Source organism: Salvelinus alpinus, chromosome 18 (assembly GCF_045679555.1).
Source record: "Salvelinus alpinus chromosome 18, SLU_Salpinus.1, whole genome shotgun sequence".
In the NCBI taxonomy this organism is placed as follows: Eukaryota; Metazoa; Chordata; class Actinopteri; order Salmoniformes; family Salmonidae; genus Salvelinus; species Salvelinus alpinus.
In genome coordinates, this window is record NC_092103.1 from 37,614,543 (window position 1) to 37,641,053 (window position 26,511).

General features: G+C 47.9%; 1 protein-coding gene across 4 annotated transcripts in view; it reads right to left on the reverse strand.

Moving 5' to 3' along the window:
• Nucleotides 1–26,511, reverse strand: part of LOC139544565 (ral guanine nucleotide dissociation stimulator-like) — an 81,188-nt gene that overhangs the window by 16,683 nt on the left and 37,994 nt on the right. For all 4 annotated transcript variants that reach the window (XM_071351846.1, XM_071351845.1, XM_071351844.1 and 1 more), the window contains exons 2-6: nt 4,312–4,646; nt 2,536–2,604; nt 1,811–2,004; nt 1,233–1,354; nt 366–581 (exon numbers count right to left, since the gene is read on the reverse strand). In XM_071351846.1, coding sequence (XP_071207947.1) covers nt 366–581; nt 1,233–1,354; nt 1,811–2,004; nt 2,536–2,604; nt 4,312–4,646 — 936 coding nt within the window. The remainder of the gene's footprint in view (nt 1–365; nt 582–1,232; nt 1,355–1,810; nt 2,005–2,535; nt 2,605–4,311; nt 4,647–26,511) is intronic.

Here is a 26,511-nt window from a genome sequence, read left to right on the forward strand (position 1 = left end):
TCCAATGTATTGGTAAGGAGACAGAACACCACTAGATAAGCTTCAGAATTGTTTTACTCAAATAAGACCAACTCTTTGGAACAGAGCATTATGGGTACTGTAATCATCATGCTACACAACACAAACTGCACCTCTGCAGGACTGAAGGGGAAGGACACCATGCTCTACCCGTGTAGCTCAGTTGGTAAAGCATGGCACTTGCAACGCCAGGGTTGTGGGTTTGATTCCCATGGGGGATCAGTATGAAAAAAAAAGGATGAAAATGTATGCGCTCACTACTAAATTGCTCTGGCTAAGAGCGTCTGCTAAATGACTAAAATTAAAATGTAATCCCACACCAACTCCTGCTAACAACAGTGTCTCACCCTGGCCACTTCGATCCAGCGCTCCACCAGCTTGGCACGCTGCGTTGGTTTGAGCGAGCGCTCGCTCAGGCATGTGGCGATGACACAGTTGGTGACGCAGTTGAACTGGGTGACGGTGGCACGGATGGTGGGCGCCAGGTGTTCCTTGCCCTTCTTGTCCCGCTGCGACCAAATACTCCCCAGACAGTGGTAGGGGACCACCTTCTTAAAGAGCTCCTATGAGGAAAAAGGGGAGTAAAGAAGAGGGGGTTTGGAGGAAGATAAACAAAATGGAGGATTGGTTTCTTGCTGCAACCAGTGATGTATTTTGGATGAGATGAACATGTTTTCACTCCTATGCAGAAGCGAGGGGGAAATCAGAAACAGGCAGATACTTCAGAAGGCTTTGAGGACAGTTGATAAAATTGACTGCTGCACACAAGTCTCCTAATAAACGCCAGTAGGAAAGCTTTTGGAGTGACATTTGTTTATGAGCGGAAACTCAACAGCAGTGTGGGCCTAAAGCCCTCTGTCTTCTGTCCTCACTACCTGTCTTATCTAACAGCCCCTGAAGATCGGCCAAGGAAGCCCCTTTGCTCCAACAGGACACAGTTACAGAGTTTAATTTTTCATTTTCGATCAAATCCAAGGAGCCTCGCTGGCATGGAAAAATACACATTTTTCACGCGAAAACAATGAGAGAGCAACTCAAACTATAAAGTACCACGATGGAAAATGATGGAAAATAATAGACAACAATTTCATAGAAAACTAAAACAAAGACAGAGTTAATTATTAATTAGGATATGTTGTTATATGTTGTTAGTACACAAATACGTGCATTTGGGACTAAAGTTTTCTGAGTTTCGTGATGTTTTGGCATCCTACCGCGTCCATGAGGGTGAACTGCTCGGCTACCACTGCCGGGTCAAAGTTCAGGAAGTCCAGCTGCTCATCCTCGTAGCCATTCTCCTCCAGTAGGGTGAACGGATAGCCACCATGGTCCAGCACTGAGGGATAACATCACCACTCATTAGCAAAATAACATGAAACACACGGCTGGGTTTAGTAAACTACTTAATGTAGGGAAGTGAGGGCCCACAGACTCAGATATACCTTTCGTGGAAGATGTGGATCAAAGTATTGTAAGACTATACAGGTATGTGTTGTACTAGACTAGAGCATCTGACTGTGTTGGTTCGACTTTGCTTCCTGACACCCACGACCACATCTCTCTCTCTCTCACACACACACACACCCACACACAAGCCAACAAGGTCTTGGTTGTCTGTAACACTTTCCCTAAGGGATTGACTAACAACAGTGTTCTCTGATTTGGAGTACCACCGGAAACATCTGTGGCCTTCCACTAATACTAATTCTTTGGACTCTCCATGCTCATGTTGAGGAGCTGGGGTCAGGGTCAAAGGTCAAAAGTTCAGCTGGGAGTCGGCCGGTCATCTTACACTCGTGCTCGGGCTCCTGGAGCTGTCGGCGGTGGAAGTGTGCCAGGAGGTTGCAGGCACGGCGTTCCAGGTCCGATCCTGGGAAGTTGAGGTGCAGGTAGGAGATTAGCCGTCGCAGGCAGCTGTACTCCGGAGGCTTCCAGAAGTCCTCAGAATACTGGTCCAGCCACGCCCCCAAGATGGAGGATATTGTGCTGAGGAAGAGAGAGTTAAACACAGGTGTTTGGATGACATATTACCTTTAATAATGTTAAAAAAGAGGGTGAGGGGTAGGAAAGATACAGTAGATAAAGAGACTAACTACCATGAAAGCAGAGAAGGATAGGAAAGAGATAAATACAACATGTTTCCCCTGAGGATATGGGTCACAAAATATAGGACAATGACGAACTTTGTAACGCGATACAACACCCATATGAACACAATAGAAACATATCCAATGTTCCCAATGGCAGAACTGCTTATGCCAGCAGGATAGTACTGGTGGAATGGAGAAATAAAGAGGTACACGTTTGTAGAGCGGATGTCACGACTTATGAAGTGTCCTCCTGTCTCAGAAGAATGTCATAGGTATAAGGCAAGCAATACAAATTCCAGGCAACAAAGTGTGAAAATGAAGCAAACTGTCTAACAAGGTCTTCTGTTACTGTACAGTATGTGTTGAAAATAGGCTATTTGAGTAAGATGTATTGTTCACAATGTGTCAGAGTCAGACAGAGACTTACTTCCTCAGTTCTGTACGATCGTCGTGAGTCAGTCTGTGGCCCTCTGATCCAAGCTGGAGTTTGGCATACCTGAACCCAGAGTAATCAGTTTGTTAGTCATCCATCCACCCATCCATCCATCCATCCATCCATCCATCCATCCATCCATCCTCTCATCCACCCATTATCTCCTCCACCCATCCTCTCCTCCACCCATCTATCCATCCTCTCACCTACCCATCCATCCATCCATCCTCTCATCCACCCATTCTCTCCTCCACCCATTCTCTCCTCCACCCATCCTCTCCTCCACCCATCTATCCATCCTCTCACCTACCCATCCATCCATCCATCCACTCATCCACCCACCCATCCATCCTCTCCTCCACCCACTCATCCATCCTCTCATCCACCCACCCACCCATCTATCCATCCTCTCACCTACCCATCCATCCATCCATCCACTCATCCACCTACCCATCCATCCTCTCCTCCACCCACTCATCCATCCTCTCATCCACCCACCCATCCATCCATCCATCCTCTCATCCATCCATCCATCCTCTCATTCACCCATTCTCTCACCCACCCATCCTCTCCTCCACCCATCCATCCACCCATCCACCCACCCACCCTCTCATCTATCCATCCATCCTCCCATTCTCTCCTCCTCCACCCATCCACCCACCCATCCTCTCATCCACCCAACCATCCACCCACCCATCTTCTCATCCACCCACCCATCCATCCTCTCATTCACCCATTCTCTCACCCACCCATCCTCTCCTCCACCCATCCACCCACCCACCCATCCTCTCATCCACCCATCCATCCTCTCATCCACCCACCCATCCATCCTCTCATCCACCCACCCACCCACCCATCCATTAATCCACTCATCCATCCTCTCATCCATCCACCCATCCATTCATTTATGTGTCCACCCATCCCCTCCATCCACCCAGATATTCAACCTCTCAGTCACCCATCCATCCTCTCATCCACCCACCCAACCCATCTACCCTCTCATCCATCCATCCATCTACCCTCTCATCCACCCATCCATCCATCCATCCACACATCCATCCTCTCATTCACCCATCCATCCATCCATCCACCCATCTTCTCATCCACCCACCCATCCATCCTCTCCTCCACCCACCCATCCACCCATCCTCTCATCCACCCATCCATTCATCCAGTCATTTATGTGTATCTCCATCCACCCAGATTTTCCATCCTCTCATCCATCCTCTCATCCACCCATTCTCTCCTCCAACCATCCACCCACCCATCCATCCTCTCCTCCACCCATCTATCCATCCTCTCATCCACCCATCCATCCTCCATTCATCCTGTCATTTATGTGCATCTCCATCCACCCAGCTTTTCCATCCATCTATAATTCTTCCACCAATCAACCGATGGATCTATCCATCCATCTGTAAATTCATCCATCTATCCCGCCCTCTGTCTCTCCGCCCTCTGTCTCTCCGCCCTCTGTCTCTCCGCCCTCTGTCTCCCCGCCCTCTGTCTCTCCGCCCTCTGTCTCTCCGCCCTCTGTCTCTCCGCCCTCTGTCTCTCCGCCCTCTGTCTCCCCGCCCTCTGTCTCTCCGCCCCCTGTCTCTCCGCCCCCTGTCTCTCCGCCCCCTGTCTCTCCGCCCTCTGTCTCTCCGCCCTCTGTCTCCCCGCCCTCTGTCTCCCCGCCCTCTGTCTCTCCGCCCTCTGTCTCTCCGCCCTCTGTCTCCCCGCCCTCTGTCTCCCCGCCCTCTGTCTCTCCGCCCTCCCTCTACTCACCTGTTGAGCAATAGGTCCAGGACCTGCTTGGTGGAGGTGAAGGAGCGGTAGGTGCAGAGGAAGATGGTGACATAGGTGGAATCGTTGCCCCGGACCATGTACTCCACCAGCTTCTCCAGCGTGCCTGCCTTGATGGTGCGCACCTTGCACGTCTCGTACAGGCTGAGGGCCGCGTCCGTCTCTACACCCAGCCAGCGCTGGCCCTTACTAGCCCCGCTGCCGCCACTGTGATGGCCAGGATGGTGGTGGTGGTGGTGGAGCATCTGAACCTTCCGCAGGGTGATGGTGTACACCGCCCCGTCCTCCACCTCCTCACCGATCTCCTGGGTCGTATTCTGGAAGACAGAGGGAAAGAGAGAGAGAGAGAGGGTTAGATCATCTTTTTTACTTCCTGGGGCTATGACACACGTGAAAACCAAATGAAGCCTGGTCCATACTAATTTAACTATTTCTCTAAAAGATTGGAGCTGGCTTTTACTTTAGTTACACATTGAACGATGCAATACATAGAACCATTGATTAATACACTATTGCTATGTAATACAGTACATATAACCATTGATTAATAGACTATTGCTATGTAATACAGTACATAGAACCATTGATTAATACACTATTGCTATGTAATACAGTACATAACCATTGATTAATAGACTATTGCTATGTAATACAGTACATATAACCATTGATTAATAGACTATTGCTGTGTAATACAAAACATAGAACCATTGATTAATAGTACAGTACATATAACCATTGATTAATAGACTATTGCAATGTAATAAAATACATAACCACTGATGTATATACTATTACTGTATACTACAGTACATATAACCATTGATTAACAGACTATTGCTGTGCAATACAGTATTGGAGTATTCCCCGCCACATGTTATTGGTATTATTGCTTTTAGAAGGAATTGATTTTATTTGCCTCTGGTCTAGGCTATAACAACTCCCTTTTCCAGTGACAGACCACATCACAACGCCTTTCCTTCTGTTGATTTGTTGCACTAACACCCATACCAGTCTGGCCAAACAATACTCCCTCCATCATCCTGTGACCCACTTCTTCAATATGGGTTATTTTTATATCAGAGTCCAACGCAATAACACTCGAAATTGAGTGCAAAATTGAGTGCCAAAAACAATTCTGGCATGCAACGTTATGCCACGGCATGTTCCCAGTAGTTTTTGGTTCCTCGGCCAGCTGCTCGCCTCGCCAGCACGACACAACACAGGGCACAGCACAGAGCATGGGCTTCTTATCGGATGGCATACAGGATGTGGATAAGGCCTGATAGCAGAAGCGGACAGACGTAAACAGAGTGAGGACCGAACAGCTGTGCTGTAGAGGATGGACATTATGACTGCCTGCTGACACACTGGGTGATATTTTAAAAATAGTCCCGTTGTTAAAGTAGCTGCTATTGCTTTAGGCTTTCCAGCACTGCACTTGTTTCACGGCACTTGTTTCACTGCGCTTGTTTCAAAAATTGTTTTAAATAAATTGATGATTGCATTTATCTGAGGTTGCACTGATTGACTGTGCCTTTGTCCCTTTCCACAGTGGAAAGTTTTGATCACAATGTCGAAAGCCACTGCCAAGACACTCTATTCAACTATCCAATTTCATTAAACCACGGATAGAGGACACCCACGCATTCAGATGGGTCAACAGTCTGAAGTTGAAGGCAGACAGCCTGCGTTCCCTTTCTGGGTCGTGTTGAGGAAGTTTTGAGCCGGACTGAAACTCGTCTGGAAAATATTAGATATCATAAAACATGTTGTATAAATATTTACTCAAACGTGAGCTTGTGCTGTGTTGCACATGCAGTATCAGTGTCTGCCAAGGGGCTGATCTTAGAACAGATGTTATCCTGCTGTGGTGTCTGACTATATAAACAGTCAGTCTCATGACTGATACGCTCCTTGAGCTATTATATGGGTCAGAATATACATACTTATCTACATGCTAAAGCGAAAGATGGGCAATCTTATCCTGTATGGAGCAGGCTTTTATTCTAGCCAAGCAGTAACGATTCTACTAATAAACTAACCATAGTCTTTATTCAAGACTTTGATTGTGTCACGCCCTGACCGTAGATTGCTTTGTATGTTTCTGTTTTTTGTTTGATCAGGGTGTGATGTGGGTGGGTATTCTATGTTGTATGTCTAGGTGTTGTATTTCTATGTTTAGGCCTGGTATGGTTCCCAATCAGAGGCAGCTGTCAGTCGTTGTCTCTGATTGAGAACCATACTTAGGTATCCTGTTTTCCCACTTTTGTTTGTGGGTGGTTATTTTCTGTGTCTGTGTTTTTCACCATACAGAACTGTTTCGATTTCATTTCTTTCATTCTCTTTGTTATTTTGTATTTTTCATTTTCTGATATAATAAATTATCATGGACACTTACAATGCTGCATTTTGGTCCGATCCTTCCTACTCCTCATCCGATGAAGACGAAGATCGTTACAGATTGGGAGAATTTGATATGTTAAGGCCAGTTTATACTTGGTCTAACGACATGTCTGTAGACAATGAGAATGTGACAACGACATTTCATTTATACTCTGGAGGAACGTCTGTAGAAAGTCGCTGCGACTGTCAGTCACAGACATGAAACAAGTTGAAGTCTAGGAGATTGTCGCAACGTCCGTTGCTGCGGTTACTGGACTGCCACAGCAACCAGACCAAATCCTCCTGTGACAAGATGATGCAGGAGTTCTACATTTCTCTGATAGAATGGCCTACTTTTATTTGGTCACACTGTGGCAGTAATGTTATTTTCTGTAAGCTCACCATTACCTTGCAAACAATAATGTTGTTGTGTGTTTATTTTCCTGTGATAATAAATCAAAAGTAGCTAAAGTTAAGACGCTGTCAGCTGTCCTCTGGTCATTATTTAAACTGGTTAGCCAGCTAGCTAACAACGAACCAAAACATTGTTTAGAAAATGGCTTTTAGTTGCCTGGCTTGCTGCTAGGTTGACAATTACCGAATTCATTTTTAAACAGATGGGTTTATTGGTGTTAAAATATAGAACGTCTGCTGTTTGGAGCATCAGGTTGCTGATGTCATGCAGAGGCTGCCTTTTGTGTTTATACTTCTTCCTAACGACAATGTCAAGTTTGATGTCAGATGACAATAGAATCTTCATGATGTCGATACGACAAATGTCTACAGACATGTCGATAAACAAACTATACTCAAATAATGATACACAGTACCATTGTAAAATGACTTCAAGAACAAAGAGAGAGAGAGAGAAATAGAGAGTGTCTCTTCCACATGAGGGGGATAAGAAGAAAACACAGAAGTGTTTGTCAGGGTGAGGGAATGTAATCGCTCAAGGAGAGCGGACACAGATGCTGCATTGTTGTTGTTTTGCCTGCTTGCCTCCCTGGCCTGTCTGTCTATCTATCTATCAGCCCTGTTGTCTGGTCCCGGCCCTGGCCTGTCTGTCTATCTATCTATCAGCCCTGTTGTCTGGTCCCGGCCCTGGTCTGTCTGTCAATCTATCTATCAGCCCTGTTGTCTGGTCCCGGCCCTGGCCTGTCTGTCTATCTATCTATCAGCCCTGTTGTCTGGTCCCGGCCCTGGCCTGTCTGTCTATCTATCTATCTATCTATCAGCCCTGTTGTCTGGTCCCGGCCCTGGCCTGTCTGTCTATCTATCTATCAGCCCTGTTGTCTGGTCCCGGCCCTGGCCTGTCTGTCTATCTATCTATCAGCCCTGTTGTCTGGTCCCGGCCCTGGCCTGTCTGTCTATCTATCTATCAGCCCTGTTGTCTGGTCCCAGCCCTGGTCTGTCTATCTATCAACCCTGTTGTCTGGTCCCGGCCCTGGTCTGTCTGTCTGTCTATCTATCAGCCCTGTTGTCTGGTCCCGGCCCTGGCCTGTCTGTCTATCTATCTATCTATCAGCCCTGTTGTCTGGTCCCGGCCCTGGCCTGTCTGTCTGTCTATCTATCAGCCCTGTTGTCTGGTCCCGTCCCTGGCCTGGTCTGTCAATCTATCAGCCCTGTTGTCTGGTCCCGGCACTGGTCTGTCTGTCTGTCTGTCTATCAGCCCTGTTGTCTGGACCCGGCCCTGGCCTGTCTGTCTGTCTATCAGCCCTGTTGTCTGGTCCCGGCCCTGGCCTGTCTGTCTGTCTGTCTATCAGCCCTGTTGTCTGGTCCTAGCCCTGGTCTGCCTGTCTGTCTATCAGCCCTGTTGTCTGGTCCCGGACTGTCTGGCTGTCTGCCCTGTAGTCTGGTCCCGGCCTGTCTGGCTGTCTGCCCTGTAGTCTGGTCCCGGCCCCGGCCTGTCTGGCTGTTCTGGCATGTCACCTAACACACACCAGATAACTTTGACTCCACAGAGAGTTAGAGTTGTCAACTCCAGTGTGTGTGTGTGGTCTTGTTCTTCTAGCCCTGTGGGGACCTAAAATCCCCCAAAGTCCCCACAAGGATAGTAAAACAAGGAAAATTCCCCCTCGTGGGTACATTTCCCCATGTCCCCATGAGGACAAGGGCTATTTTAAGCTTAGGAATTAGGGTTGGGGTTAGTGATTAGGTTAGAATTAGGGTTGGGGTTAGTGATTAGGTTAGAATTAGGGTTGGGGTTAGTGATTAGGTTAGAATTAGGGTTGGGGTTAGTGATTAGGTTAGAATTAGGGTTGGGGTTAGTGATTAGGTTAGAATTAGGGTTGGGGTTAGTGATTAGGTTAGAATTAGGGTTGGAGTTAGTGATTAGGTTAGAATTAGGGTTGAGGTTAGTGATTAGGTTAAAATTAGGGTTGGGGTTAGTGATTAGGTTAGAATTAGGGTTGGGGTTAGTGATTAGGTTAGAATTAGGGTTGGGGTTAGTGATTAGGTTAGAATTAGGGTTGGGGTTAGTGATTAGGTTAAAATTAGGGTTGAGGTTAGTGATTAGGTTAAAATTAGGGTTGGGGTTAGTGATTAGGTTAGAATTAGGGTTGGGGTTAGTGATTAGGTTAAAATTAGGGTTGGGGTTAGTGATTAGGTTAAAATTAGGGTTGGGGTTAGTGATTAGGTTAGAATTAGGGTTGGGGTTAGTGATTAGGTTAAAATTAGGGTTGAGGTTAGTGATTAGGTTAGGGTTAGAATTAGGGTTGGGGTTGGGTTTAGGGTTGGGGTTGGTGGTTAGGTTTCGGGTTAGAGATTTAGGGTAATGGTTAATGTTAGGGAAAATAACATTTTGAATGGAAATCAATTTTAGGTCCCCACGAGGATAGAAGAACGAAATGTGTGTCTGAGAGAATGTTGTTCTGAAAAGCAGCTATCTGCCTGCTATTAAATGCATTTCCTCTAATCTGTTGCTGGCTGTCCACACTCCACAGTAGATGGATCGTTCCATTTTGGCATGTTTAAGGGGGTTCCTAAGTTCCATATGTCAGTGTGTCTACCCTTGGGGTGACAGTAGGGTCATAAAACACCCCTTGTCTCCATAACCATGTCGGTTAGCTGTTAGAAGTTATTGCCCAGTGCTCCATATTGGATGGTATTATTATCCCTTCAAGCCCAACCTCCTGTCTAACACACACAGTACACACAGTACACACATACATAGCAGTAACCGTCAGGGGACTTTCCTAGTTCAGAAGACAGGGGTGTGTGTGTGTGTGTGTGTGTGTGTGTGTATCTGAAGTACCTTACGTGCCTACAGTCAGTCAGATCTTCCCCTGACTGTGTGTGAGTACTGGATATGTGAGTATGTCAAGATCTTCAACTGCTTTCAGAATAGGATGTATGCAGTGAGGATACACCTACAGCTGGTTACACTTACCTACACATACATGTATGGTCTGTTTAGGACGTCACTATGACAACATAAGGGAGATCCTGCACACAAACAAAACACACACACACACACACACACTGTAGGCAAAGAAAAGGCACATGAAGAAACCGTTGTCAATCAACAGGCTCCAGTGGGTGAGACACCAGATCGCTAGGACCCTGCAGTTAGCTTGGAATTGGCTTACTCACACACAGCACCACAGAAACACACAGAACATTATTCACAATGACCAACTGACTTTCCTTAGTAACTATAGTAACTACAACAAACTGACAACCCTGAAAGCGTTTGGATTACTTGGACATTATCTCTCCGTCTCTTTTGTGTGGTTCCTCTCATTATTATTATTTACAGACAGACATTGCACTGGCACTCCACAGGCCGTCTCAGCCTGCCGTCTCAGCCTGCCGCCATCGAGAGAGGGAGCGAGATGGTGGGGGGGAATAGACATAGAGGATGAAAAGGAAAGAGGGCAGACAAAGGGAGAGAGAAAGTGAGAGGGAGAGGTAAGGGGGACAGGACGTTAACTAAAGGGAATAAGGACCTTTGTGCATGTGTACTGTATAATCAGTGTGTGTGTGTGTGTGGTACTAAGACAAAGTTGTGCTGCTGTGAGACCATTCTGGGGGTTATTGTGGCCTATTCCAGGAAGGTTTCACACACACACACACACACACACACACACACACACACACACACACACACACACACACACACACACACACACACACACACACACACACACACACACACACACACACACACACACACACACACACACACACACACACACACACACACACACACACACACACTTATACCTCCCAGGGGGGTTACAAGTGGAGGCTTGAAGTTTAGGCACTTCTAAGTTTAGGCTCTGCGGGGACTTAAAAGAGGGGGGTGAGATGGGAAGACGGGACCTCACACACACACTGCACACACACTCATGGCTCTAGTAATGAGAATCACTTATGCCTGTCTGCATTTGTCTACTTCATCAGCACTGCCAAGTGGTGTGTGTGTGTCCTGTACTAGGGCAAGAGAGAGGGATGACATCCTTCCTCTGGACTTAAAGAAAAAACACGAAGGGACAGATGGATGGTGAATGGATGGGTAGCAACATGCAACAGGGTGGTGTAATAGACACATGAAAGGATCCATGTTGACACCGAGCAAACTTTGTTGAGGCGCCAATACAAACCACTAGTGTATGTTTTGTCGAGTTGTAGCCCATGATGCAATCCACCAAATGTAAATAACAAAATGCTGTTAGAGTATAACTGTATTAACTTCCTGTAAGGAAGTGTTTCGATAAGGACGCTATACGGATTTCCCTTGTTGTTGCAAAGTTCCTGCAAGTCTAGAAGGCCAGACAGCTGTGTTTTGACCACTCACTCCCTCTCTCTCTCCCTCTTTTCTCCTCTCCTTCTCTTCCCCTCCCTAATTATCTCCTCTATCCCTCTGTAAGACACATCTGGAAATAGTCTCTCTTCTCTGTCCACCTCTCTCTTTCTTTCTCTTCCCTCTAAAGTTCCTATTCTCTCCAAGCTTCACCTGGTTCCTTTCCCTCAATGTAATCTGGAAGCATAACCACAATAGGGCTCGTGCACATAACATGAACACTCATAGAACACACAAGTATGCACACACACACTGAGTGTAATCCCCATTAGTCTAAAATTGTTTTTGTATGTGTGTGTGCAAATGTTTGTGTGTTTCTTAAGAGTGTTCATCAGCTCAAGTACCCAGTTCCCTACACACAGGGACACAAATTCCTGCACTTGCAGACCAAATATCACTGGAAAGAAAACCAGACAAAAACCTTCCCAAACTACACAGAAAACATTTTGCAACAAATGTGATTGCACTGGTGGTGGAAAGGACCATACAAATGTTATCATAACATTGTTATAAGTGTTAGTTTATTGAGAAACATTTTGTTTATATACGGTGCCTTCAGAAAGTATTCAGACCCCTTGACTTTTTCCCCATTTTGTTACGTTACAGCCTTAATCTAAAATGTTTTTTCCCTCATCAATCTACACACAATAACCCATAACGATGAAGCAAAAACACATTAAGAAATGATTGCAAAATTATAAAAAACAAAAATATCACATTTACATAAGGATTCAGACCCTTTACTCAGTACTTTGTTGAAGTACTTTTGGCAGCGATTACAGTCTCGAGTCTTCTTGGGTATGGTGCTACAAGCTTGGCACACCTGTATTTGGGGAGTTCCTCCCATTCTTCTCTGCAGATCCTCTCAAGCTCTGTCAGGTTGGATGGGGAGCGTTGCTGCACAGCTATTTCAGGTCTCTACAGAGATGTTCGATCTGGTTCAAGTCCAGGCTGTGCCACTCAAGGACATTGAGACTTGTCCCAAAGCCACTCTTGCGTTGTCTTGGCTGTGTGCTTAGGGTCGTTGTCCTGTTGGAAGGTGAACCTTCGACCCAGTCTGAGGTTCTGAGCGCTCTGGAGCAGGTTTTTAATCGAGGCTCTCTGTACATTGCTCTGTTCATCTTTGCCTCGATCCTGGCTAGTCTCCCAGTCCCGGCCGCTGAAAAACATTCCCACAGCATGATGCTGCCACCACCATGCTTCACCGTAGGGATGGTGCCAGGTCTACAAGCATTTCGCTACACTCGCAATAACATCTGCTAACCATGTGTATGTGACCAATACAATTTTATTTGACTTTAATGTTTCCTCCAGTCGTGATGCTTGGCATTTAGGTCAAAGAGTTCAATCTTGATTTCATCAGAGAATCTTGTTTCTCATGGTCTGAGAGTCTTTAGGTGCATTTTGGCAAACGCCAAGCGGGCTGTCATGTGCCTTTTACTGAGGAGTGGCATCCATCTGGCCACTCTACCATAAAGGCCTGATTGGTGGAGTGCTGCAGAGATGGTTGTCCTTCTGGAAGGTTTTCCCATCTCCACAGAGGAACTCTGTCAGAGTAACCACCGGGTTCTTTGTCACCTCCCTGACCAGGGCCCTTCTCCCCCAATTGCTCAGTTTGGCCGGGCGGCTTCTCAGTTTGGCGGTTCCAAACTTCTACCATTTAAGAATGATGGAGGCCACTGTGTTCTTGGGGACCTTCAATGTTGCAGAAATATTTTGGTACCCTTACCCAGATCTGTGCCTTGACACAATCCTGTCTCTGAGCTCTACAGACAATTCCTGCTCACTCACCTTTTATAGACAGGTGTGTGCCTTTCCAAATCATGTCCAATCAATTGAATTGACCACAGGTGGACTCCAAACAAGTTGTAGAAACATCTCAAGGATGATCAATGGAAACAGAATGCACCGGAGCTCAATTTCAAGTCTCATAGCAAAGGGTCTGAATACTTATGTGAATAAGGTATTTCTGTTTTTTATATTTAATAAATGTGCAAGAATTTATAAAAACCTGGTTTCGCTTTGTCTTTATGGGGTATTGTGTGTAGATTGCTGATAATTATTATTTTAGAATAAGGCTGTAACCTAACAAAATGTAGAAAAAGTCAAGAGGTCTGAATACTTTCCGAAGGCACTGTATGTATTTATTTTGGAGCCACATACTCTGTCCTTTGGGGTATGTCTGTCACGCTCGGTGTAATGATGAGACCAAGGCGCAGCGTGCATAGAGTTCCACATAATTTTAATAAGGAGAAACTCACTAAACAAAACAACAAAAGCACAAACGAAACGTGAAACTACTGGAGTGCACAAAGGCAACTTACTGTAGACAAGATCCCGCAACTAACAATGGGGAAATGGCTACCTAAATATGATCCCCAAACGATAAACAGCTGTCTCTGATTGGGAACCATATCAGGCCAACATAGACATACAAACACCTAGATGACCCACCTTAGTCACTATCACGCCCCAACCAACACAGAGAAAAACAGCTTACTATGGTCAGGGCGTGACAGTACCCCCCCCCCCCCCCAAAAGTGCAGACTCCGACGCAAAACCTGACTCAATAGGGGAGGGTCCAAGTGGGCATCTATGATGGATGGTCGTCGCCGGAGGCCCCGGACCGCCGCCAGAGGAACCGGACCGCGGATCGTCGCCAGAGGAACCGGACCGCCGATCGTCGCAGGAGGAACCGGACTGAGAACCCCTGCCGAAGGCTCCGGACCGCGGCCCGTCGGCGGAGGTTCCGGACCGCGGCCCGTCGCCGGAGGTTCTGGAATGTGAAACGTCGCCGGAAGCTCTGGACTGGGAACTGTCGCCGGAAGCTCTGGACTGGGAACTGTCGCCGGAAGCTCTGGACTGTGGAGGCGCACTGGAGGCCTGATACGTGACACGCACCTCAGGGCGAGTGTGGAGAGGAGGCACCCAACTGAACGACTTGATTAGTGTAGTGTTAGCTAGCTACATAGTTGTCTTTGCTGTCTTCGTATCCAAGATAATTGTGTAGTTTAGAGTGTGTAGTTTTAGAGTGATTATCTTAGCTACATAGCTAGCTACATAGCCGTCTTTGTATCAAAGATAATTGTGTAGTCTAGAGCGATTTTCTAGGTTAGCTAGCCAGCTATTGTCGTTCTTTTAACGCAACGTAACGTAATCAACACTGCTAGCTAGCCAGCTAGCCCCCGAATAGCAGCACTGTAGATACTATTACACTCAACGGAACGACTTGATTAGTGTAGTGTCAACAACGCAGCCACTGCCAGCTAGCCTACAAAGTCAACAACTGCCAGCTAGCCTACAAAGTCAACAACGCAGCCACTGCCAGCTAGCCTACTTCAGCAGTACTGTATCATCTTAATCATTTTAGTCAATAAGATTCTTGCTACGTAAGCTTAACTTTCTGAACATTCGAGACGCGTAGTCCACTTGCCACTCCAATCTCCTTTGCATTAGCGTAGTCTCTTCTGTAGCCTGTCAACTATGTGTCTGTCTATCCCTGTTCTCTCCTCTCTGCACAGACCATACAAACGCTCCACACCGCGTGGCATCGGCCACCCTAATCTGGTGGTCCCAGCGCGCACGACCCACGTGGAGTTCCAGGTCTCCGGTAGCCTCTGGAACTGCCGATCTGCGGCCAACAAGGCAGAGTTCATCTCAGCCTATGCCTCCCTCCAGTCCCTCGACTTCCTGGCACTGACGGAAACATGGATCACCACAGATAACACTGCTACTCCTACTGCTCTCTCTTCGTCCGCCCACGTGTTCTCGCACACCCCGAGAGCTTCTGGTCAGCGGGGTGGTGGCACCGGGATCCTCATCTCTCCCAAGTGGTCATTCTCTCTTTCTCCCCTTACCCATCTGTCTATCGCCTCCTTTGAATTCCATGCTGTCACAGTTACCAGCCCTTTCAAGCTTAACATCCTTATCATTTATCGCCCTCCAGGTTCCCTCGGAGAGTTCATCAATGAGCTCGATGCCTTGATTAGCTCCTTTCCTGAGGACGGCTCACCTCTCACAGTTCTGGGCGACTTTAACCTCCCCACGTCTACCTTTGACTCATTCCTCTCTGCCTCCTTCTTTCCACTCCTCTCCTCTTTTGACCTCACCCTCTCACCTTCCCCCCCTACTCACAAGGCAGGCAATACGCTCGACCTCATCTTTACTAGATGCTGTTCTTCCACTAACCTCATTGCAACTCCCCTCCAAGTCTCCGACCACTACCTTGTATCCTTTTCCCTCTCGCTCTCATCCAACACTTCCCACACTGCCCCTACTCGGATGGTATCGCGCCGTCCCAACCTTCGCTCTCTCTCCCCCGCTACCCTCTCCTCTTCCATCCTATCATCTCTTCCCTCTGCTCAAACCTTCTCCAACCTATCTCCTGATTCTGCCTCCTCAACCCTCCTCTCCTCCCTTTCTGCATCCTTTGACTCTCTATGTCCCCTATCCTCCAGGCCGGCTCGGTCCTCCCCTCCCGCTCCGTGGCTCGACGACTCATTGCGAGCTCACAGAACAGGGCTCCGGGCAGCCGAGCGGAAATGGAGGAAAACTCGCCTCCCTGCGGACCTGGCATCCTTTCACTCCCTCCTCTCTACATTTTCCTCTTCTGTCTCTGCTGCTAAAGCCACTTTCTACCACTCTAAATTCCAAGCATCTGCCTCTAACCCCAGGAAGCTCTTTGCCACCTTCTCCTCCCTCCTGAATCCTCCTCCCCCCCCCCCCCTCCTCCCTCTCTGCAGATGACTTCGTCAACCATTTTGAAAAGAAGGTCGACGACATCCGATCCTCGTTTGCTAAGTCAAACGACACCGCTGGTTCTGCTCACACTGCCCCACCCTGTGCTCTGACCTCTTTCTCCCCTCTCTCTCCAGATGAAATCTCGCGTCTTGTGACGGCCGGCCGCCCAACAACCTGCCCGCTTGACCCTATCCCCTCCTCTCTTCTCCAGACCATTTCCGGAGACCTTCTCCCTTACCTCACCTCGCTCATCAACTCATCCCTGACCGCTGGCTACGTCCCTTCCGTCTTCAAGAGAGCGAGAGTTGCACCCCTTCTGAAAAAACCTACACTCGATCCCTCCGATGTCAACAACTACAGACCAGTATCCCTTCTTTCTTTTCTCTCCAAAACTCTTGAACGTGCCGTCCTTGGCCAGCTCTCCCGCTATCTCTCTCAGAATGACCTTCTTGATCCAAATCAGTCAGGTTTCAAGACTAGTCATTCAACTGAGACTGCTCTTCTCTGTATCACGGAGGCGCTCCGCACTGCTAAAGCTAACTCTCTCTCCTCTGCTCTCATCCTTCTAGACCTATCGGCTGCCTTCGATACTGTGAACCATCAGATCCTCCTCTCCACCCTCTCCGAGTTGGGCATCTCCGGCGCGGCCCACGCTTGGATTGCGTCCTACCTGACAGGTCGCTCCTACCAGGTGGCGTGGCGAGAATCTGTCTCCTCACCACGTGCTCTCACCACTGGTGTCCCCCAGGGCTCTGTTCTAGGCCCTCTCCTATTCTCGCTATACACCAAGTCACTTGGCTCTGTCATAACCTCACATGGTCTCTCCTATCATTGCTATGCAGACGACACACAACTAATCTTCTCCTTTCCCCCTTCTGATGACCAGGTGGCGAATCGCATCTCTGCATGTCTGGCAGACATATCAGTGTGGATGACGGATCACCACCTCAAGCTGAACCTCGGCAAGACGGAGCTGCTCTTCCTCCCGGGGAAGGACTGCCCGTTCCATGATCTCGCCATCACGGTTGACAACTCCATTGTGTCCTCCTCCCAGAGCGCTAAGAACCTTGGCGTGATCCTGGACAACACCCTGTCGTTCTCAACCAACATCAAGGCGGTGGCCCGTTCCTGTAGGTTCATGCTCTACAACATCCGCAGAGTACGACCCTGCCTCACACAGGAAGCGGCGCAGGTCCTAATCCAGGCACTTGTCATCTCCCGTCTGGATTACTGCAACTCGCTGTTGGCTGGGCTCCCTGCCTGTGCCATTAAACCCCTACAACTCATCCAGAACGCCGCAGCCCGTCTGGTGTTCAACCTTCCCAAGTTCTCTCACGTCACCCCGCTCCTCCGCTCTCTCCACTGGCTTCCAGTTGAAGCTCGCATCCGCTACAAGACCATGGTGCTTGCCTACGGAGCTGTGAGGGGAACGGCACCTCAGTACCTCCAGGCTCTGATCAGGCCCTACACCCAAACAAGGGCACTGCGTTCATCCACCTCTGGCCTGCTCGCCTCCCTACCACTGAGGAAGTACAGTTCCCGCTCAGCCCAGTCAAAACTGTTCGCTGCTCTGGCCCCCCAATGGTGGAACAAACTCCCTCACGACGCCAGGACAGCGGAGTCAATCACCACCTTCCGGAGACACCTGAAACCCCACCTCTTTAAGGAATACCTAGGATAGGATAAAGTAATCCTTCTCACCCCCCCCCCCCCTTAAAAGATTTAGATGCACTATTGTAAAGTGGCCGTTCCACTGGATGTCATAAGGTGAATGCACCAATTTGTAAGTCGCTCTGGATAAGAGCGTCTGCTAAATGACTTAAATGTAAATGTAAATGAGGCACAGGACGTACTGGACTGTGGGGGCGCGCTGGAGATCTGATGTGTGGAACCGGTATAGGTGGCACTGGGCTGATGACACGCACCTCAGGGGGAGTGCGGAGAGGAGGCACAGGACGTACTGGACTGTGGAAGCGCACTGGAGACCTGATGCGTGGGGCCGGTACAGGTGACACCGGGCTGATGACACGCACCTCAGGGCGAGTGCGGGGAAGATGCACAGGACGTACTGGACTGTGGAGGTGCACTGGAGACCTAATGCGTGGGACCGGTACAGGTGGCACCGGGCTGATGACACGCACCTCAGGGCGAGTGTGGGGAAGAGGAACAGGACGGACCTGACTGGGGACAAGCACTTGAAGGAGAGTGCGAGGAGCAGGAACAGGACACACCTGACTGGAAAAGCGCACTTGAGGGAGAGTGCGAAGAGTTGGCACAGGACGTACTGGGTTGTGAAGGTACACTGGAGACCTGGTGTGTATAGCCGGCATCAATTGTTCCGGAACTTTAACACACGTTTCAGGACGAGTACGAGGAACTGGCACAGGTGGCTTCGGACAGCTAACACGCTCCTCAGGGCGAATGCCGTGCATACTACGCCAAACCAACAGCTCTCTCTCCTCACTCTCCTCCAATTTGATCAACAACTCCTCGAAGGTCTCTAACTCTCCCCTCCATTCACTCTCCTCCAATTTGTCCAATAACTCCGACAGTCTCTGACTCACCCCTCAATTTCGCCGACTGCTCCATGTCCCCCCCATTTTTTTTTATTGGGGTTTCTGTGGCCTACCTCGCCGATGTCGTTGCTGTCCTCTCATGCTCCTAGGCAACTCCCACCAAGGAAGGCGATCCTGTCCTGCCAGGATTTCCTCCCAAGTCCAGGATCCCTTCCCATCCAGGATCTCTTCCCAAGTCCAGGATACTTCCTCCTCCTGGGCACGCTGCTTGGTCCATTGTTGGTGGGATCTTCTGTCACGCTCGTTGTAATGATGAGACCAAGGTGCAGCGTGCATAGAGTTCCACATAATTTTAATAAGGAGAAACTCACTAAACAAAACAACAAAAGCACAAACGAAATGTGAAGCTACTGGAGTGCACAAAGGCAACTTACTGTCGACAAGATCCCACAACTAACAATGGGGAAAATGGCTACCTAAATATGATCCCCAATCAGAGACAACGATAAACAGCCGTCTCTGATTGGGAACCATATCAGGCCAACATAGACATACAAACACCTAGATGACCCACCCGTGTCACTATCACGCCCCAACCAACACAGAGAAAAACAGCTTACTATGGTCAGGGCGTGACAATGTCACAACACAGAATCAATTCATTGGCCCCAACTTTCCTATTGTGAAATAACTTCATATTTTGAGATGCTATAACTGACTCAACACTCCCAACAAAAAACAATATGAATGTTTCAATGAACCAGAAAACTATCAAGAGCTATATCTGAACATTTATCTAAGTTAGCTGGCTAACTTCATCCTAACTTAAGGTTAGGGAGTGCATTTTGGGACCCATTTTGGGATGCCTCTTGCCAACATCGCCCTAAATTTACTATACTTTCCAAAAACCTACGAATGGATTGAACCAAAGACCAAACAAGGGGGTGTGTGTCGGGGACAGAACAGCCCTCCCTGCCAGAGAGACTGATGTCTCAGTGGCCAACAGTCACTCTCTACCCCCCTTCTCGCGAACCCTGATGGCCCTTGAAGTGAAGCGATGATATCATGTGCCACTTAGATCTCTGATCGGCCCGGGCCGATTGTTTATATCTTGCCTTCAGTCCCTCCACGGCTGCCACATTCAATCCCTCCTCTCATTCTACTTCAGCCACGTCTCTCAGGATGACTTTATGGTTGCTATAATTAAGCTAAGGTCCAAGGGGGTGTGGTATATGTCCAATATACCACGGCTAAGGGCTATTCTTAGGTACGTCGCAACGCCCCTAGGTTGTGGTATATTGGCAATATAACACAAACACCTTATTGCTATTATAAACTGGTTACCAACATAATTAGAGCAGTAAAAATACATGTTTGTCATACCCATCGTATACGGTCTGATATACCACGGCTGTCAGCCAATCAGCATTCAGGGCTCGAACCCCCCCAGTTTATAATCTATTAATGTGGTTATAATAAGGACACTCCTACTATCCATCCAGGTACGTGTAGCATGTACAGTATGGGTGGGCAAAGTATCATTAATGGAATCAATTCTTGGTTTTAGAGTATGCTACAGAGGATATGTGGAGGAGAAGGCCAGAGAGAGAGTAAGGAGAGCGATAGAGAGGGGAAGTTCTTTGGCAAAGGGCTAATGCTGGTGGTGTCTGCTGTGACAATCTCTAAAGTGGTCTGAAGTCCCGTGAGGACCCTAGGCTCATAGCTTTAACATCCCCCCTCCTGTCCTCCCTCAGGAGCCAGTCAGTCCATCACCGCTCCCCGCTCCGTGTGCATACTCTCTGGTCCCACTACGTCACAACAACAGACGCCCCACTGCCCTCTCTGGGCTTGCCCCGGGGACAGGCACAACAACAGACGCCCCACTGCCCTCTCTGGGCTTGCCCCGGGGACAGGCACAACAACAGACGCCCCACTGCCCTCTCTGGGCTTGCCCCGGGGACAGGCACAACAACAGACGCCTCTGGTCCCACTACGTCACAACAACAGACGCCCCACTGCCCTCTCTGGGCTTGCCCCGGGGACAGGCACAACAACAGACGCCCCACTGCCCTCTCTGGGCTTGCCCCGGGGACAGGCACAACAACAGACGCCCCACTGCCCTCTCTGGGCTTGCCCCGGGGACAGGCACAACAACAGACGCCCCACTGCCCTCTCTGGGCTTGCCCCGGGGACAGGCACAACAACAGACGCCCCACTGCCCTCTCTGGGCTTGCCCCGGGGACAGGCACAACAACAGACGCCCCACTGCCCTCTCTGGGCTTGCCCCGGGGACAGGCACAACAACAGACGCCCCACTGCCCTCTCTGGGCTTGCCCCGGGGACAGGCACAACAACAGACGCCCCACTGCCCTCTCTGGGCTTGCCCCGGGGACAGGCACAACAACAGACGCCCCACTGCCCTCTCTGGGCTTGCCCCGGGGACAGGCACAACAACAGACGCCCCACTGCCCTCTCTGGGCTTGCCCCGGGGACAGGCACAACAACAGACGCCCCACTGCCCTCTCTGGGCTTGCCCCGGGGACAGGCACAACAACAGACGCCCCACTGCCCTCTCTGGGCTTGCCCCGGGGACAGGCACAACAACAGACGCCCCACTGCCCTCTCTGGGCTTGCCCCGGGGACAGGCACAACAACAGACGCCCCACTGCCCTCTCTGGGCTTGCCCCGGGGACAGGCACAACAACAGACGCCCCACTGCCCTCTCTGGGCTTGCCCCGGGGACAGGCACAACAACAGACGCCCCACTGCCCTCTCTGGGCTTGCCCCGGGGACAGGCACAACAACAGACGCCCCACTGCCCTCTCTGGGCTTGCCCCGGGGACAGGCACAACAACAGACGCCCCACTGCCCTCTCTGGGCTTGCCCCGGGGACAGGCACAACAACAGACGCCCCACTGCCCTCTCTGGGCTTGCCCCGGGGACAGGCACAACAATCTGGGGCCCGAGGGGAGAGAGAGGAGGACTGCCTGGTGCACCAGCTGAGCAGCTGGATCATTTTCACCATGCAGTGTTAGGGGTTGATTTAGCCTTCTAATGCATGCGCACACACACACACACACACACACACACACACACACACACACACACACACACACACACACACACACACACACACACACACACACACACACACACACACACACACACACACACACACACACACACACACACACATCCAAATTAGCCAAACACATGCACATCCTTGTGTATCCTTTTGAAACCAAAGAATATTGAATCCCATATCCTTTGGTCATTCAATAATATGAATCTTTCGATCCTGTACTGAATGACTTCTCCTAACCCGATTATATATATATATATATATAAGAAGTAGTGCTGGATGCATATATATATATATATATACAGTGGGGAGAACAAGTATTTGATACACTGCCGATTTTGCAGGTTTTCCTACTTACAAAGCATGTAGAGGTCTGTAATTTTTATCATAGGTACACTTCAACTGTGAGAGACGGAATCTAAAACAAAAATCCAGAAAATCACATTGTATGATTTTTAAATAATTAATTTGCATTTTATTGCATGACATAAGTATTTGATCACCTACCAACCAGTAAGAATTCCGGCTCTCACAGACCTGTTAGTTTTTCTTTAAGAAGCCCTCCTGTTCTCCACTCATTACCTGTATTAACTGCACCTGTTTGAACTCGTTACCTGTATAAAAGACACCTGTCCACACACTCAATCAAACAGATTCCAACCTCTCCACAATGGCCAAGACCAGAGAGCTGTGTAAGGACATCAGGGATAAAATTGTAGACCTGCACAAGGCTGGGATGGGCTACAGGACAATAGGCAAGCAGCTTGGTGAGAAGGAAACAACTGTTGGCGCAATTATTAGAAAATGGAAGAAGTTCAAGATGACGGTCAATCACCCTCGGTCTGGGGCTCCATGCAAGATTTCACCTCGTGGGGCATCAATGATCATGAGGAAGGTGAGGGATCAGCCCAGAACTACACGGCAGGACCTGGTCAATGACCTGAAGAGAGCTGGGACCACAGTCTCAAAGAAAACCATTAGTAACACACTACGCCGTCATGGATTAAAATCCTGCAGCGCACGCAAGGTCCCCCTGCTTAAGCCAGTGCATGTCCAGGCCTGTCTGAAGTTTGCCAATGACCATCTGGATGATCCAGAGGAGGAATGGGAGAAGGTCATGTGGTCTGATGAGACAAAAATAGAGCTTTTTGGTCTAACTCCACTCACCGTGTTTGGAGGAAGAAGAAGTATGAGTACAACCCCAAGAACACCATCCCAACCGTGAAGCATGGAGGTGGAAACATCATTCTTTGGGGATGCTTTTCTGCAAAGGGGACAGGACGACTGCACCGTATTGAGGGGAGGATGGATTTGGCCATGTATCGCGAGATCTTGGCCAACAACCTCCTTCCCTCAGTAAAGCATTGAAGATGGGTCGTGGCTGGGTCTTCCAGCATGACAACGACACGAAGCACACAGCCATGGCAACTAAGGAGTGGCTCCGTAAGAAGCATCTCAAGGTCCTGGAGTGGCCTAGCCAGTCTCCAGACCTGAACCCAATAGAAAATCTTTGGAGGGAGCTGAACGTCCGTATTGCCCAGCGACAGCCCCGAAACCTGAAGGATCTGGAGAAGATCTGTAGGGAGGAGTGGGCCAAAATCCCTGCTGCAGTGTGTGCAAACCTGGTCAAGAACTACAGGAAACGTATGATCTCTGTAATTGCAAACAAAGGTTTCTGTACCAAATATTAAGTTCTGCATTTCTGATGTATCAAATACTTATGTCATGCAATAAAATGCAAATTAATTACTTAAAAATCATACAATGTGATTTTCTGGATTTTTGTTTTAGATTCCGTCTCTCATAGTTGAAGTGTACTTATGATAAAAATTACAGACCTCTACATGCTTTGTAAGTAGGAAAACCTGCAAAATCGGCAGTGTATCAAATACTTGTTCTCCCCACTGTATATTATAAACTGTTATTTTGTGAGGGAACACACTGAACGCCTGTATCCTGTACTACGGTAACAAAGGGTCACAGGGTTGAACTTTCTTTTTATTTTCCATCTCACACACTAGCCCTTCATCTCTTACGGAAATGATTACCCTCCAATTAAATAAATGTGTGCTTTGGTCCGAAGTTGGAGCAGGATATCTGGCCTGGTATGTTCTGGCACGTTGCTGCTGGTTTTAACAGAGCAGTGAGAGTCAGCACATGAAACATCAGGCGGACACCTACGCAAACCGGGGGAGGACTTAGCAAAGCAAAAACTGATCTAATTCAGTCTGTTATGACAACTCTTGTTTGACCTCATTTATGTATTTTGGGCTACTTAAAATGATTTGGCACGCAATATTCCAAATCAATACTCCAGCAATGTGGAATAAATTAAAGAGGGTGTTAGTGCCCATTTACTTACAGAGTCCTGAAAAGTTGGGCTCTCTGAAAATCCTCTCTGTATTTATTTCACCCAAAAGGCACCATCAGTCTTCTTAGCAGTGGGAGTTAGGTTTGAAAGGATTGATACTGTCAATCTGTAGCTGACCAAAAGGAGTGAGTCTGTCTGCAAGACACCCACGCAAAAACAATTTATTAGACCAGCGTTAGCATGGAGGAGTATTGCTAACACCAGAAGTGAACTCCCTTTAAAACAGCGGTCATTGGATATCTAACCGGAGCAAGCCCAAGGTTGGGTCTTTGTGTTTCACCCTCCTTTGTTTGGTGTCGGTGAAGAAGGTCAAGTTCTTTCATTGCTGTGGCTATGACTGGGAAGGTGTAAGATAATAGGATAATATTGGTGACAACACTGTGTGCTGCTAGCCTGCGTCTTCTGTTTTGGGTCACACACACACATTCCTCTGGGCAGGAATCTGTAAGAATAACACTGTCGCACTTTACTATGACAACATGGAGGAGAGGAATGAGGACTGGAAGCAACTAAGGGGGAAAAGGGGTACCACAGGGTTGAATTTCGAGACCAATCTTTATTTTACATTTTCAATATTGCTAGCAAATATTTTGTCCCTGTTCCGTAAATTCCCCCAGACTTAAGTGTCATCTTTTTCCGTCTGATAAGATTGAGCGTAACGTAAACTTGTTTTTGAAATGATCATGTTCTCTCAATGGCCGTAAATCAACACCTAGCTCTGCGGGGGTGGACGTTTAAAGGGAAAACAGGGAGATAAAGAACTAGGCCTGATGGGGTCCAGATGTGCAGCTGTAGTACTGTACTGCTCGAGCCTCAGTCTCCCTTTAGAGAGCCCTGTCACCACAATATGGCCTCCATTCACATCCCTCTGCAATTCTGCCCTCTTCAAACCCTGCTCTACTTTCCTCTATAGCAGCACTCCCGTTCACTCCTTTTCACTGCCCTAAATCAATCCCCCCTCTCTCTCTCGCTTTCAACTCTAAATCACTGTCCCTTCTATTGTTCACCCCTTTTTGTCATTCTATGCTGTTCAGTGTTCTCTCAATCGATAATACAACAATGACGTGACGACAACAAAAGGAGCTCTGTTTCTATCAGACTCCGTGCCAGGCAGACTCTGCTTTGGTTTGTCATGTCTGAACTATAGGCTTCTGATTGGAGAGAATTCGACAATGAATACACACAAAACCAGTGGTGTAAAGTACTGTGCTTTGCTTAATATAAGGAATTTTAAATTATTTATACTTTCACTTCTGATATTTAAGTATACTTTAGCAATTACATTTACTTTTGATACTTAAGTATATTTAAAACCAAATACTTTTACTCAAGTAGTATTTTACCAGTTGACTTTCACTTTTACTTGAGGAGCTTTCTATTAAGGTATCTATACTTTTACTCAAGTATGACAATTGGGTACTTTTTCCACCACAGCACAAAACCAAAACTACCAGCCAAAACCAGAGATGTTGCCTTTTCCTTATATGACCTAGAAAAATATGTAATGCTGTCAATGTGTTGTGATATGCAATCCATTAACACCCTGATCCTATGACCTAAGGATAAGGTAACAACTACATTCAGCTGTTTGGGTCCTTATCTATAGGCATGACCTATAGAACATACTAGAACAGGCTTAACAGTGTTATTTTTCTAATCTGCAAGACCTAACACAGGAGTTTCAAACTAAAAATATCAAAGCAAGAGAAATGACAAAAAGCTGACCTGACCATAAGAAAATGCTACGTCATTCTATAATAAAAGCAGAACCTTGAAAGCCATTCAAAAACTATTTGAATCTTTCTGAAACTAAAGCCTTATCCTGAATTACTTTGAGGTATTCAAAACCTTTTTCAACCGTTCTAACCCGACAGCAGAGTAATCTCATCCAGTGTCTTGTTTTGAACAGTTAAGTTCGGCTCGCCCTGCATTCCCTGAGCCTGTTTAACGATCCGGACTCTTTGGCGTCTAATAACGTAAATACGTTTTGCTTTAGAGCTTTGACCTAGAAGAACATCACGTTATTGTTTATGGCCAGAGGATAACAAGGAATTAAGAAGTAGTGCTGGATGCATGACATCATCAACTGTAGATGAGTGGAATCGATCTGATAGCCTTCGCTGGGAGCATCTTAATTGAATTTCCTAGTGGAAGGTTAAAAGGAAGGGCAGAAAGAGGGAGGGACATGGAGAATGAGGGAGGAAAATGGATGAAAAGAGAGGGAGGAGAGATTAAGAGAGGGATTGATGAAGAATGTAGGTAGAAAGAAACTGACACGTGTTTA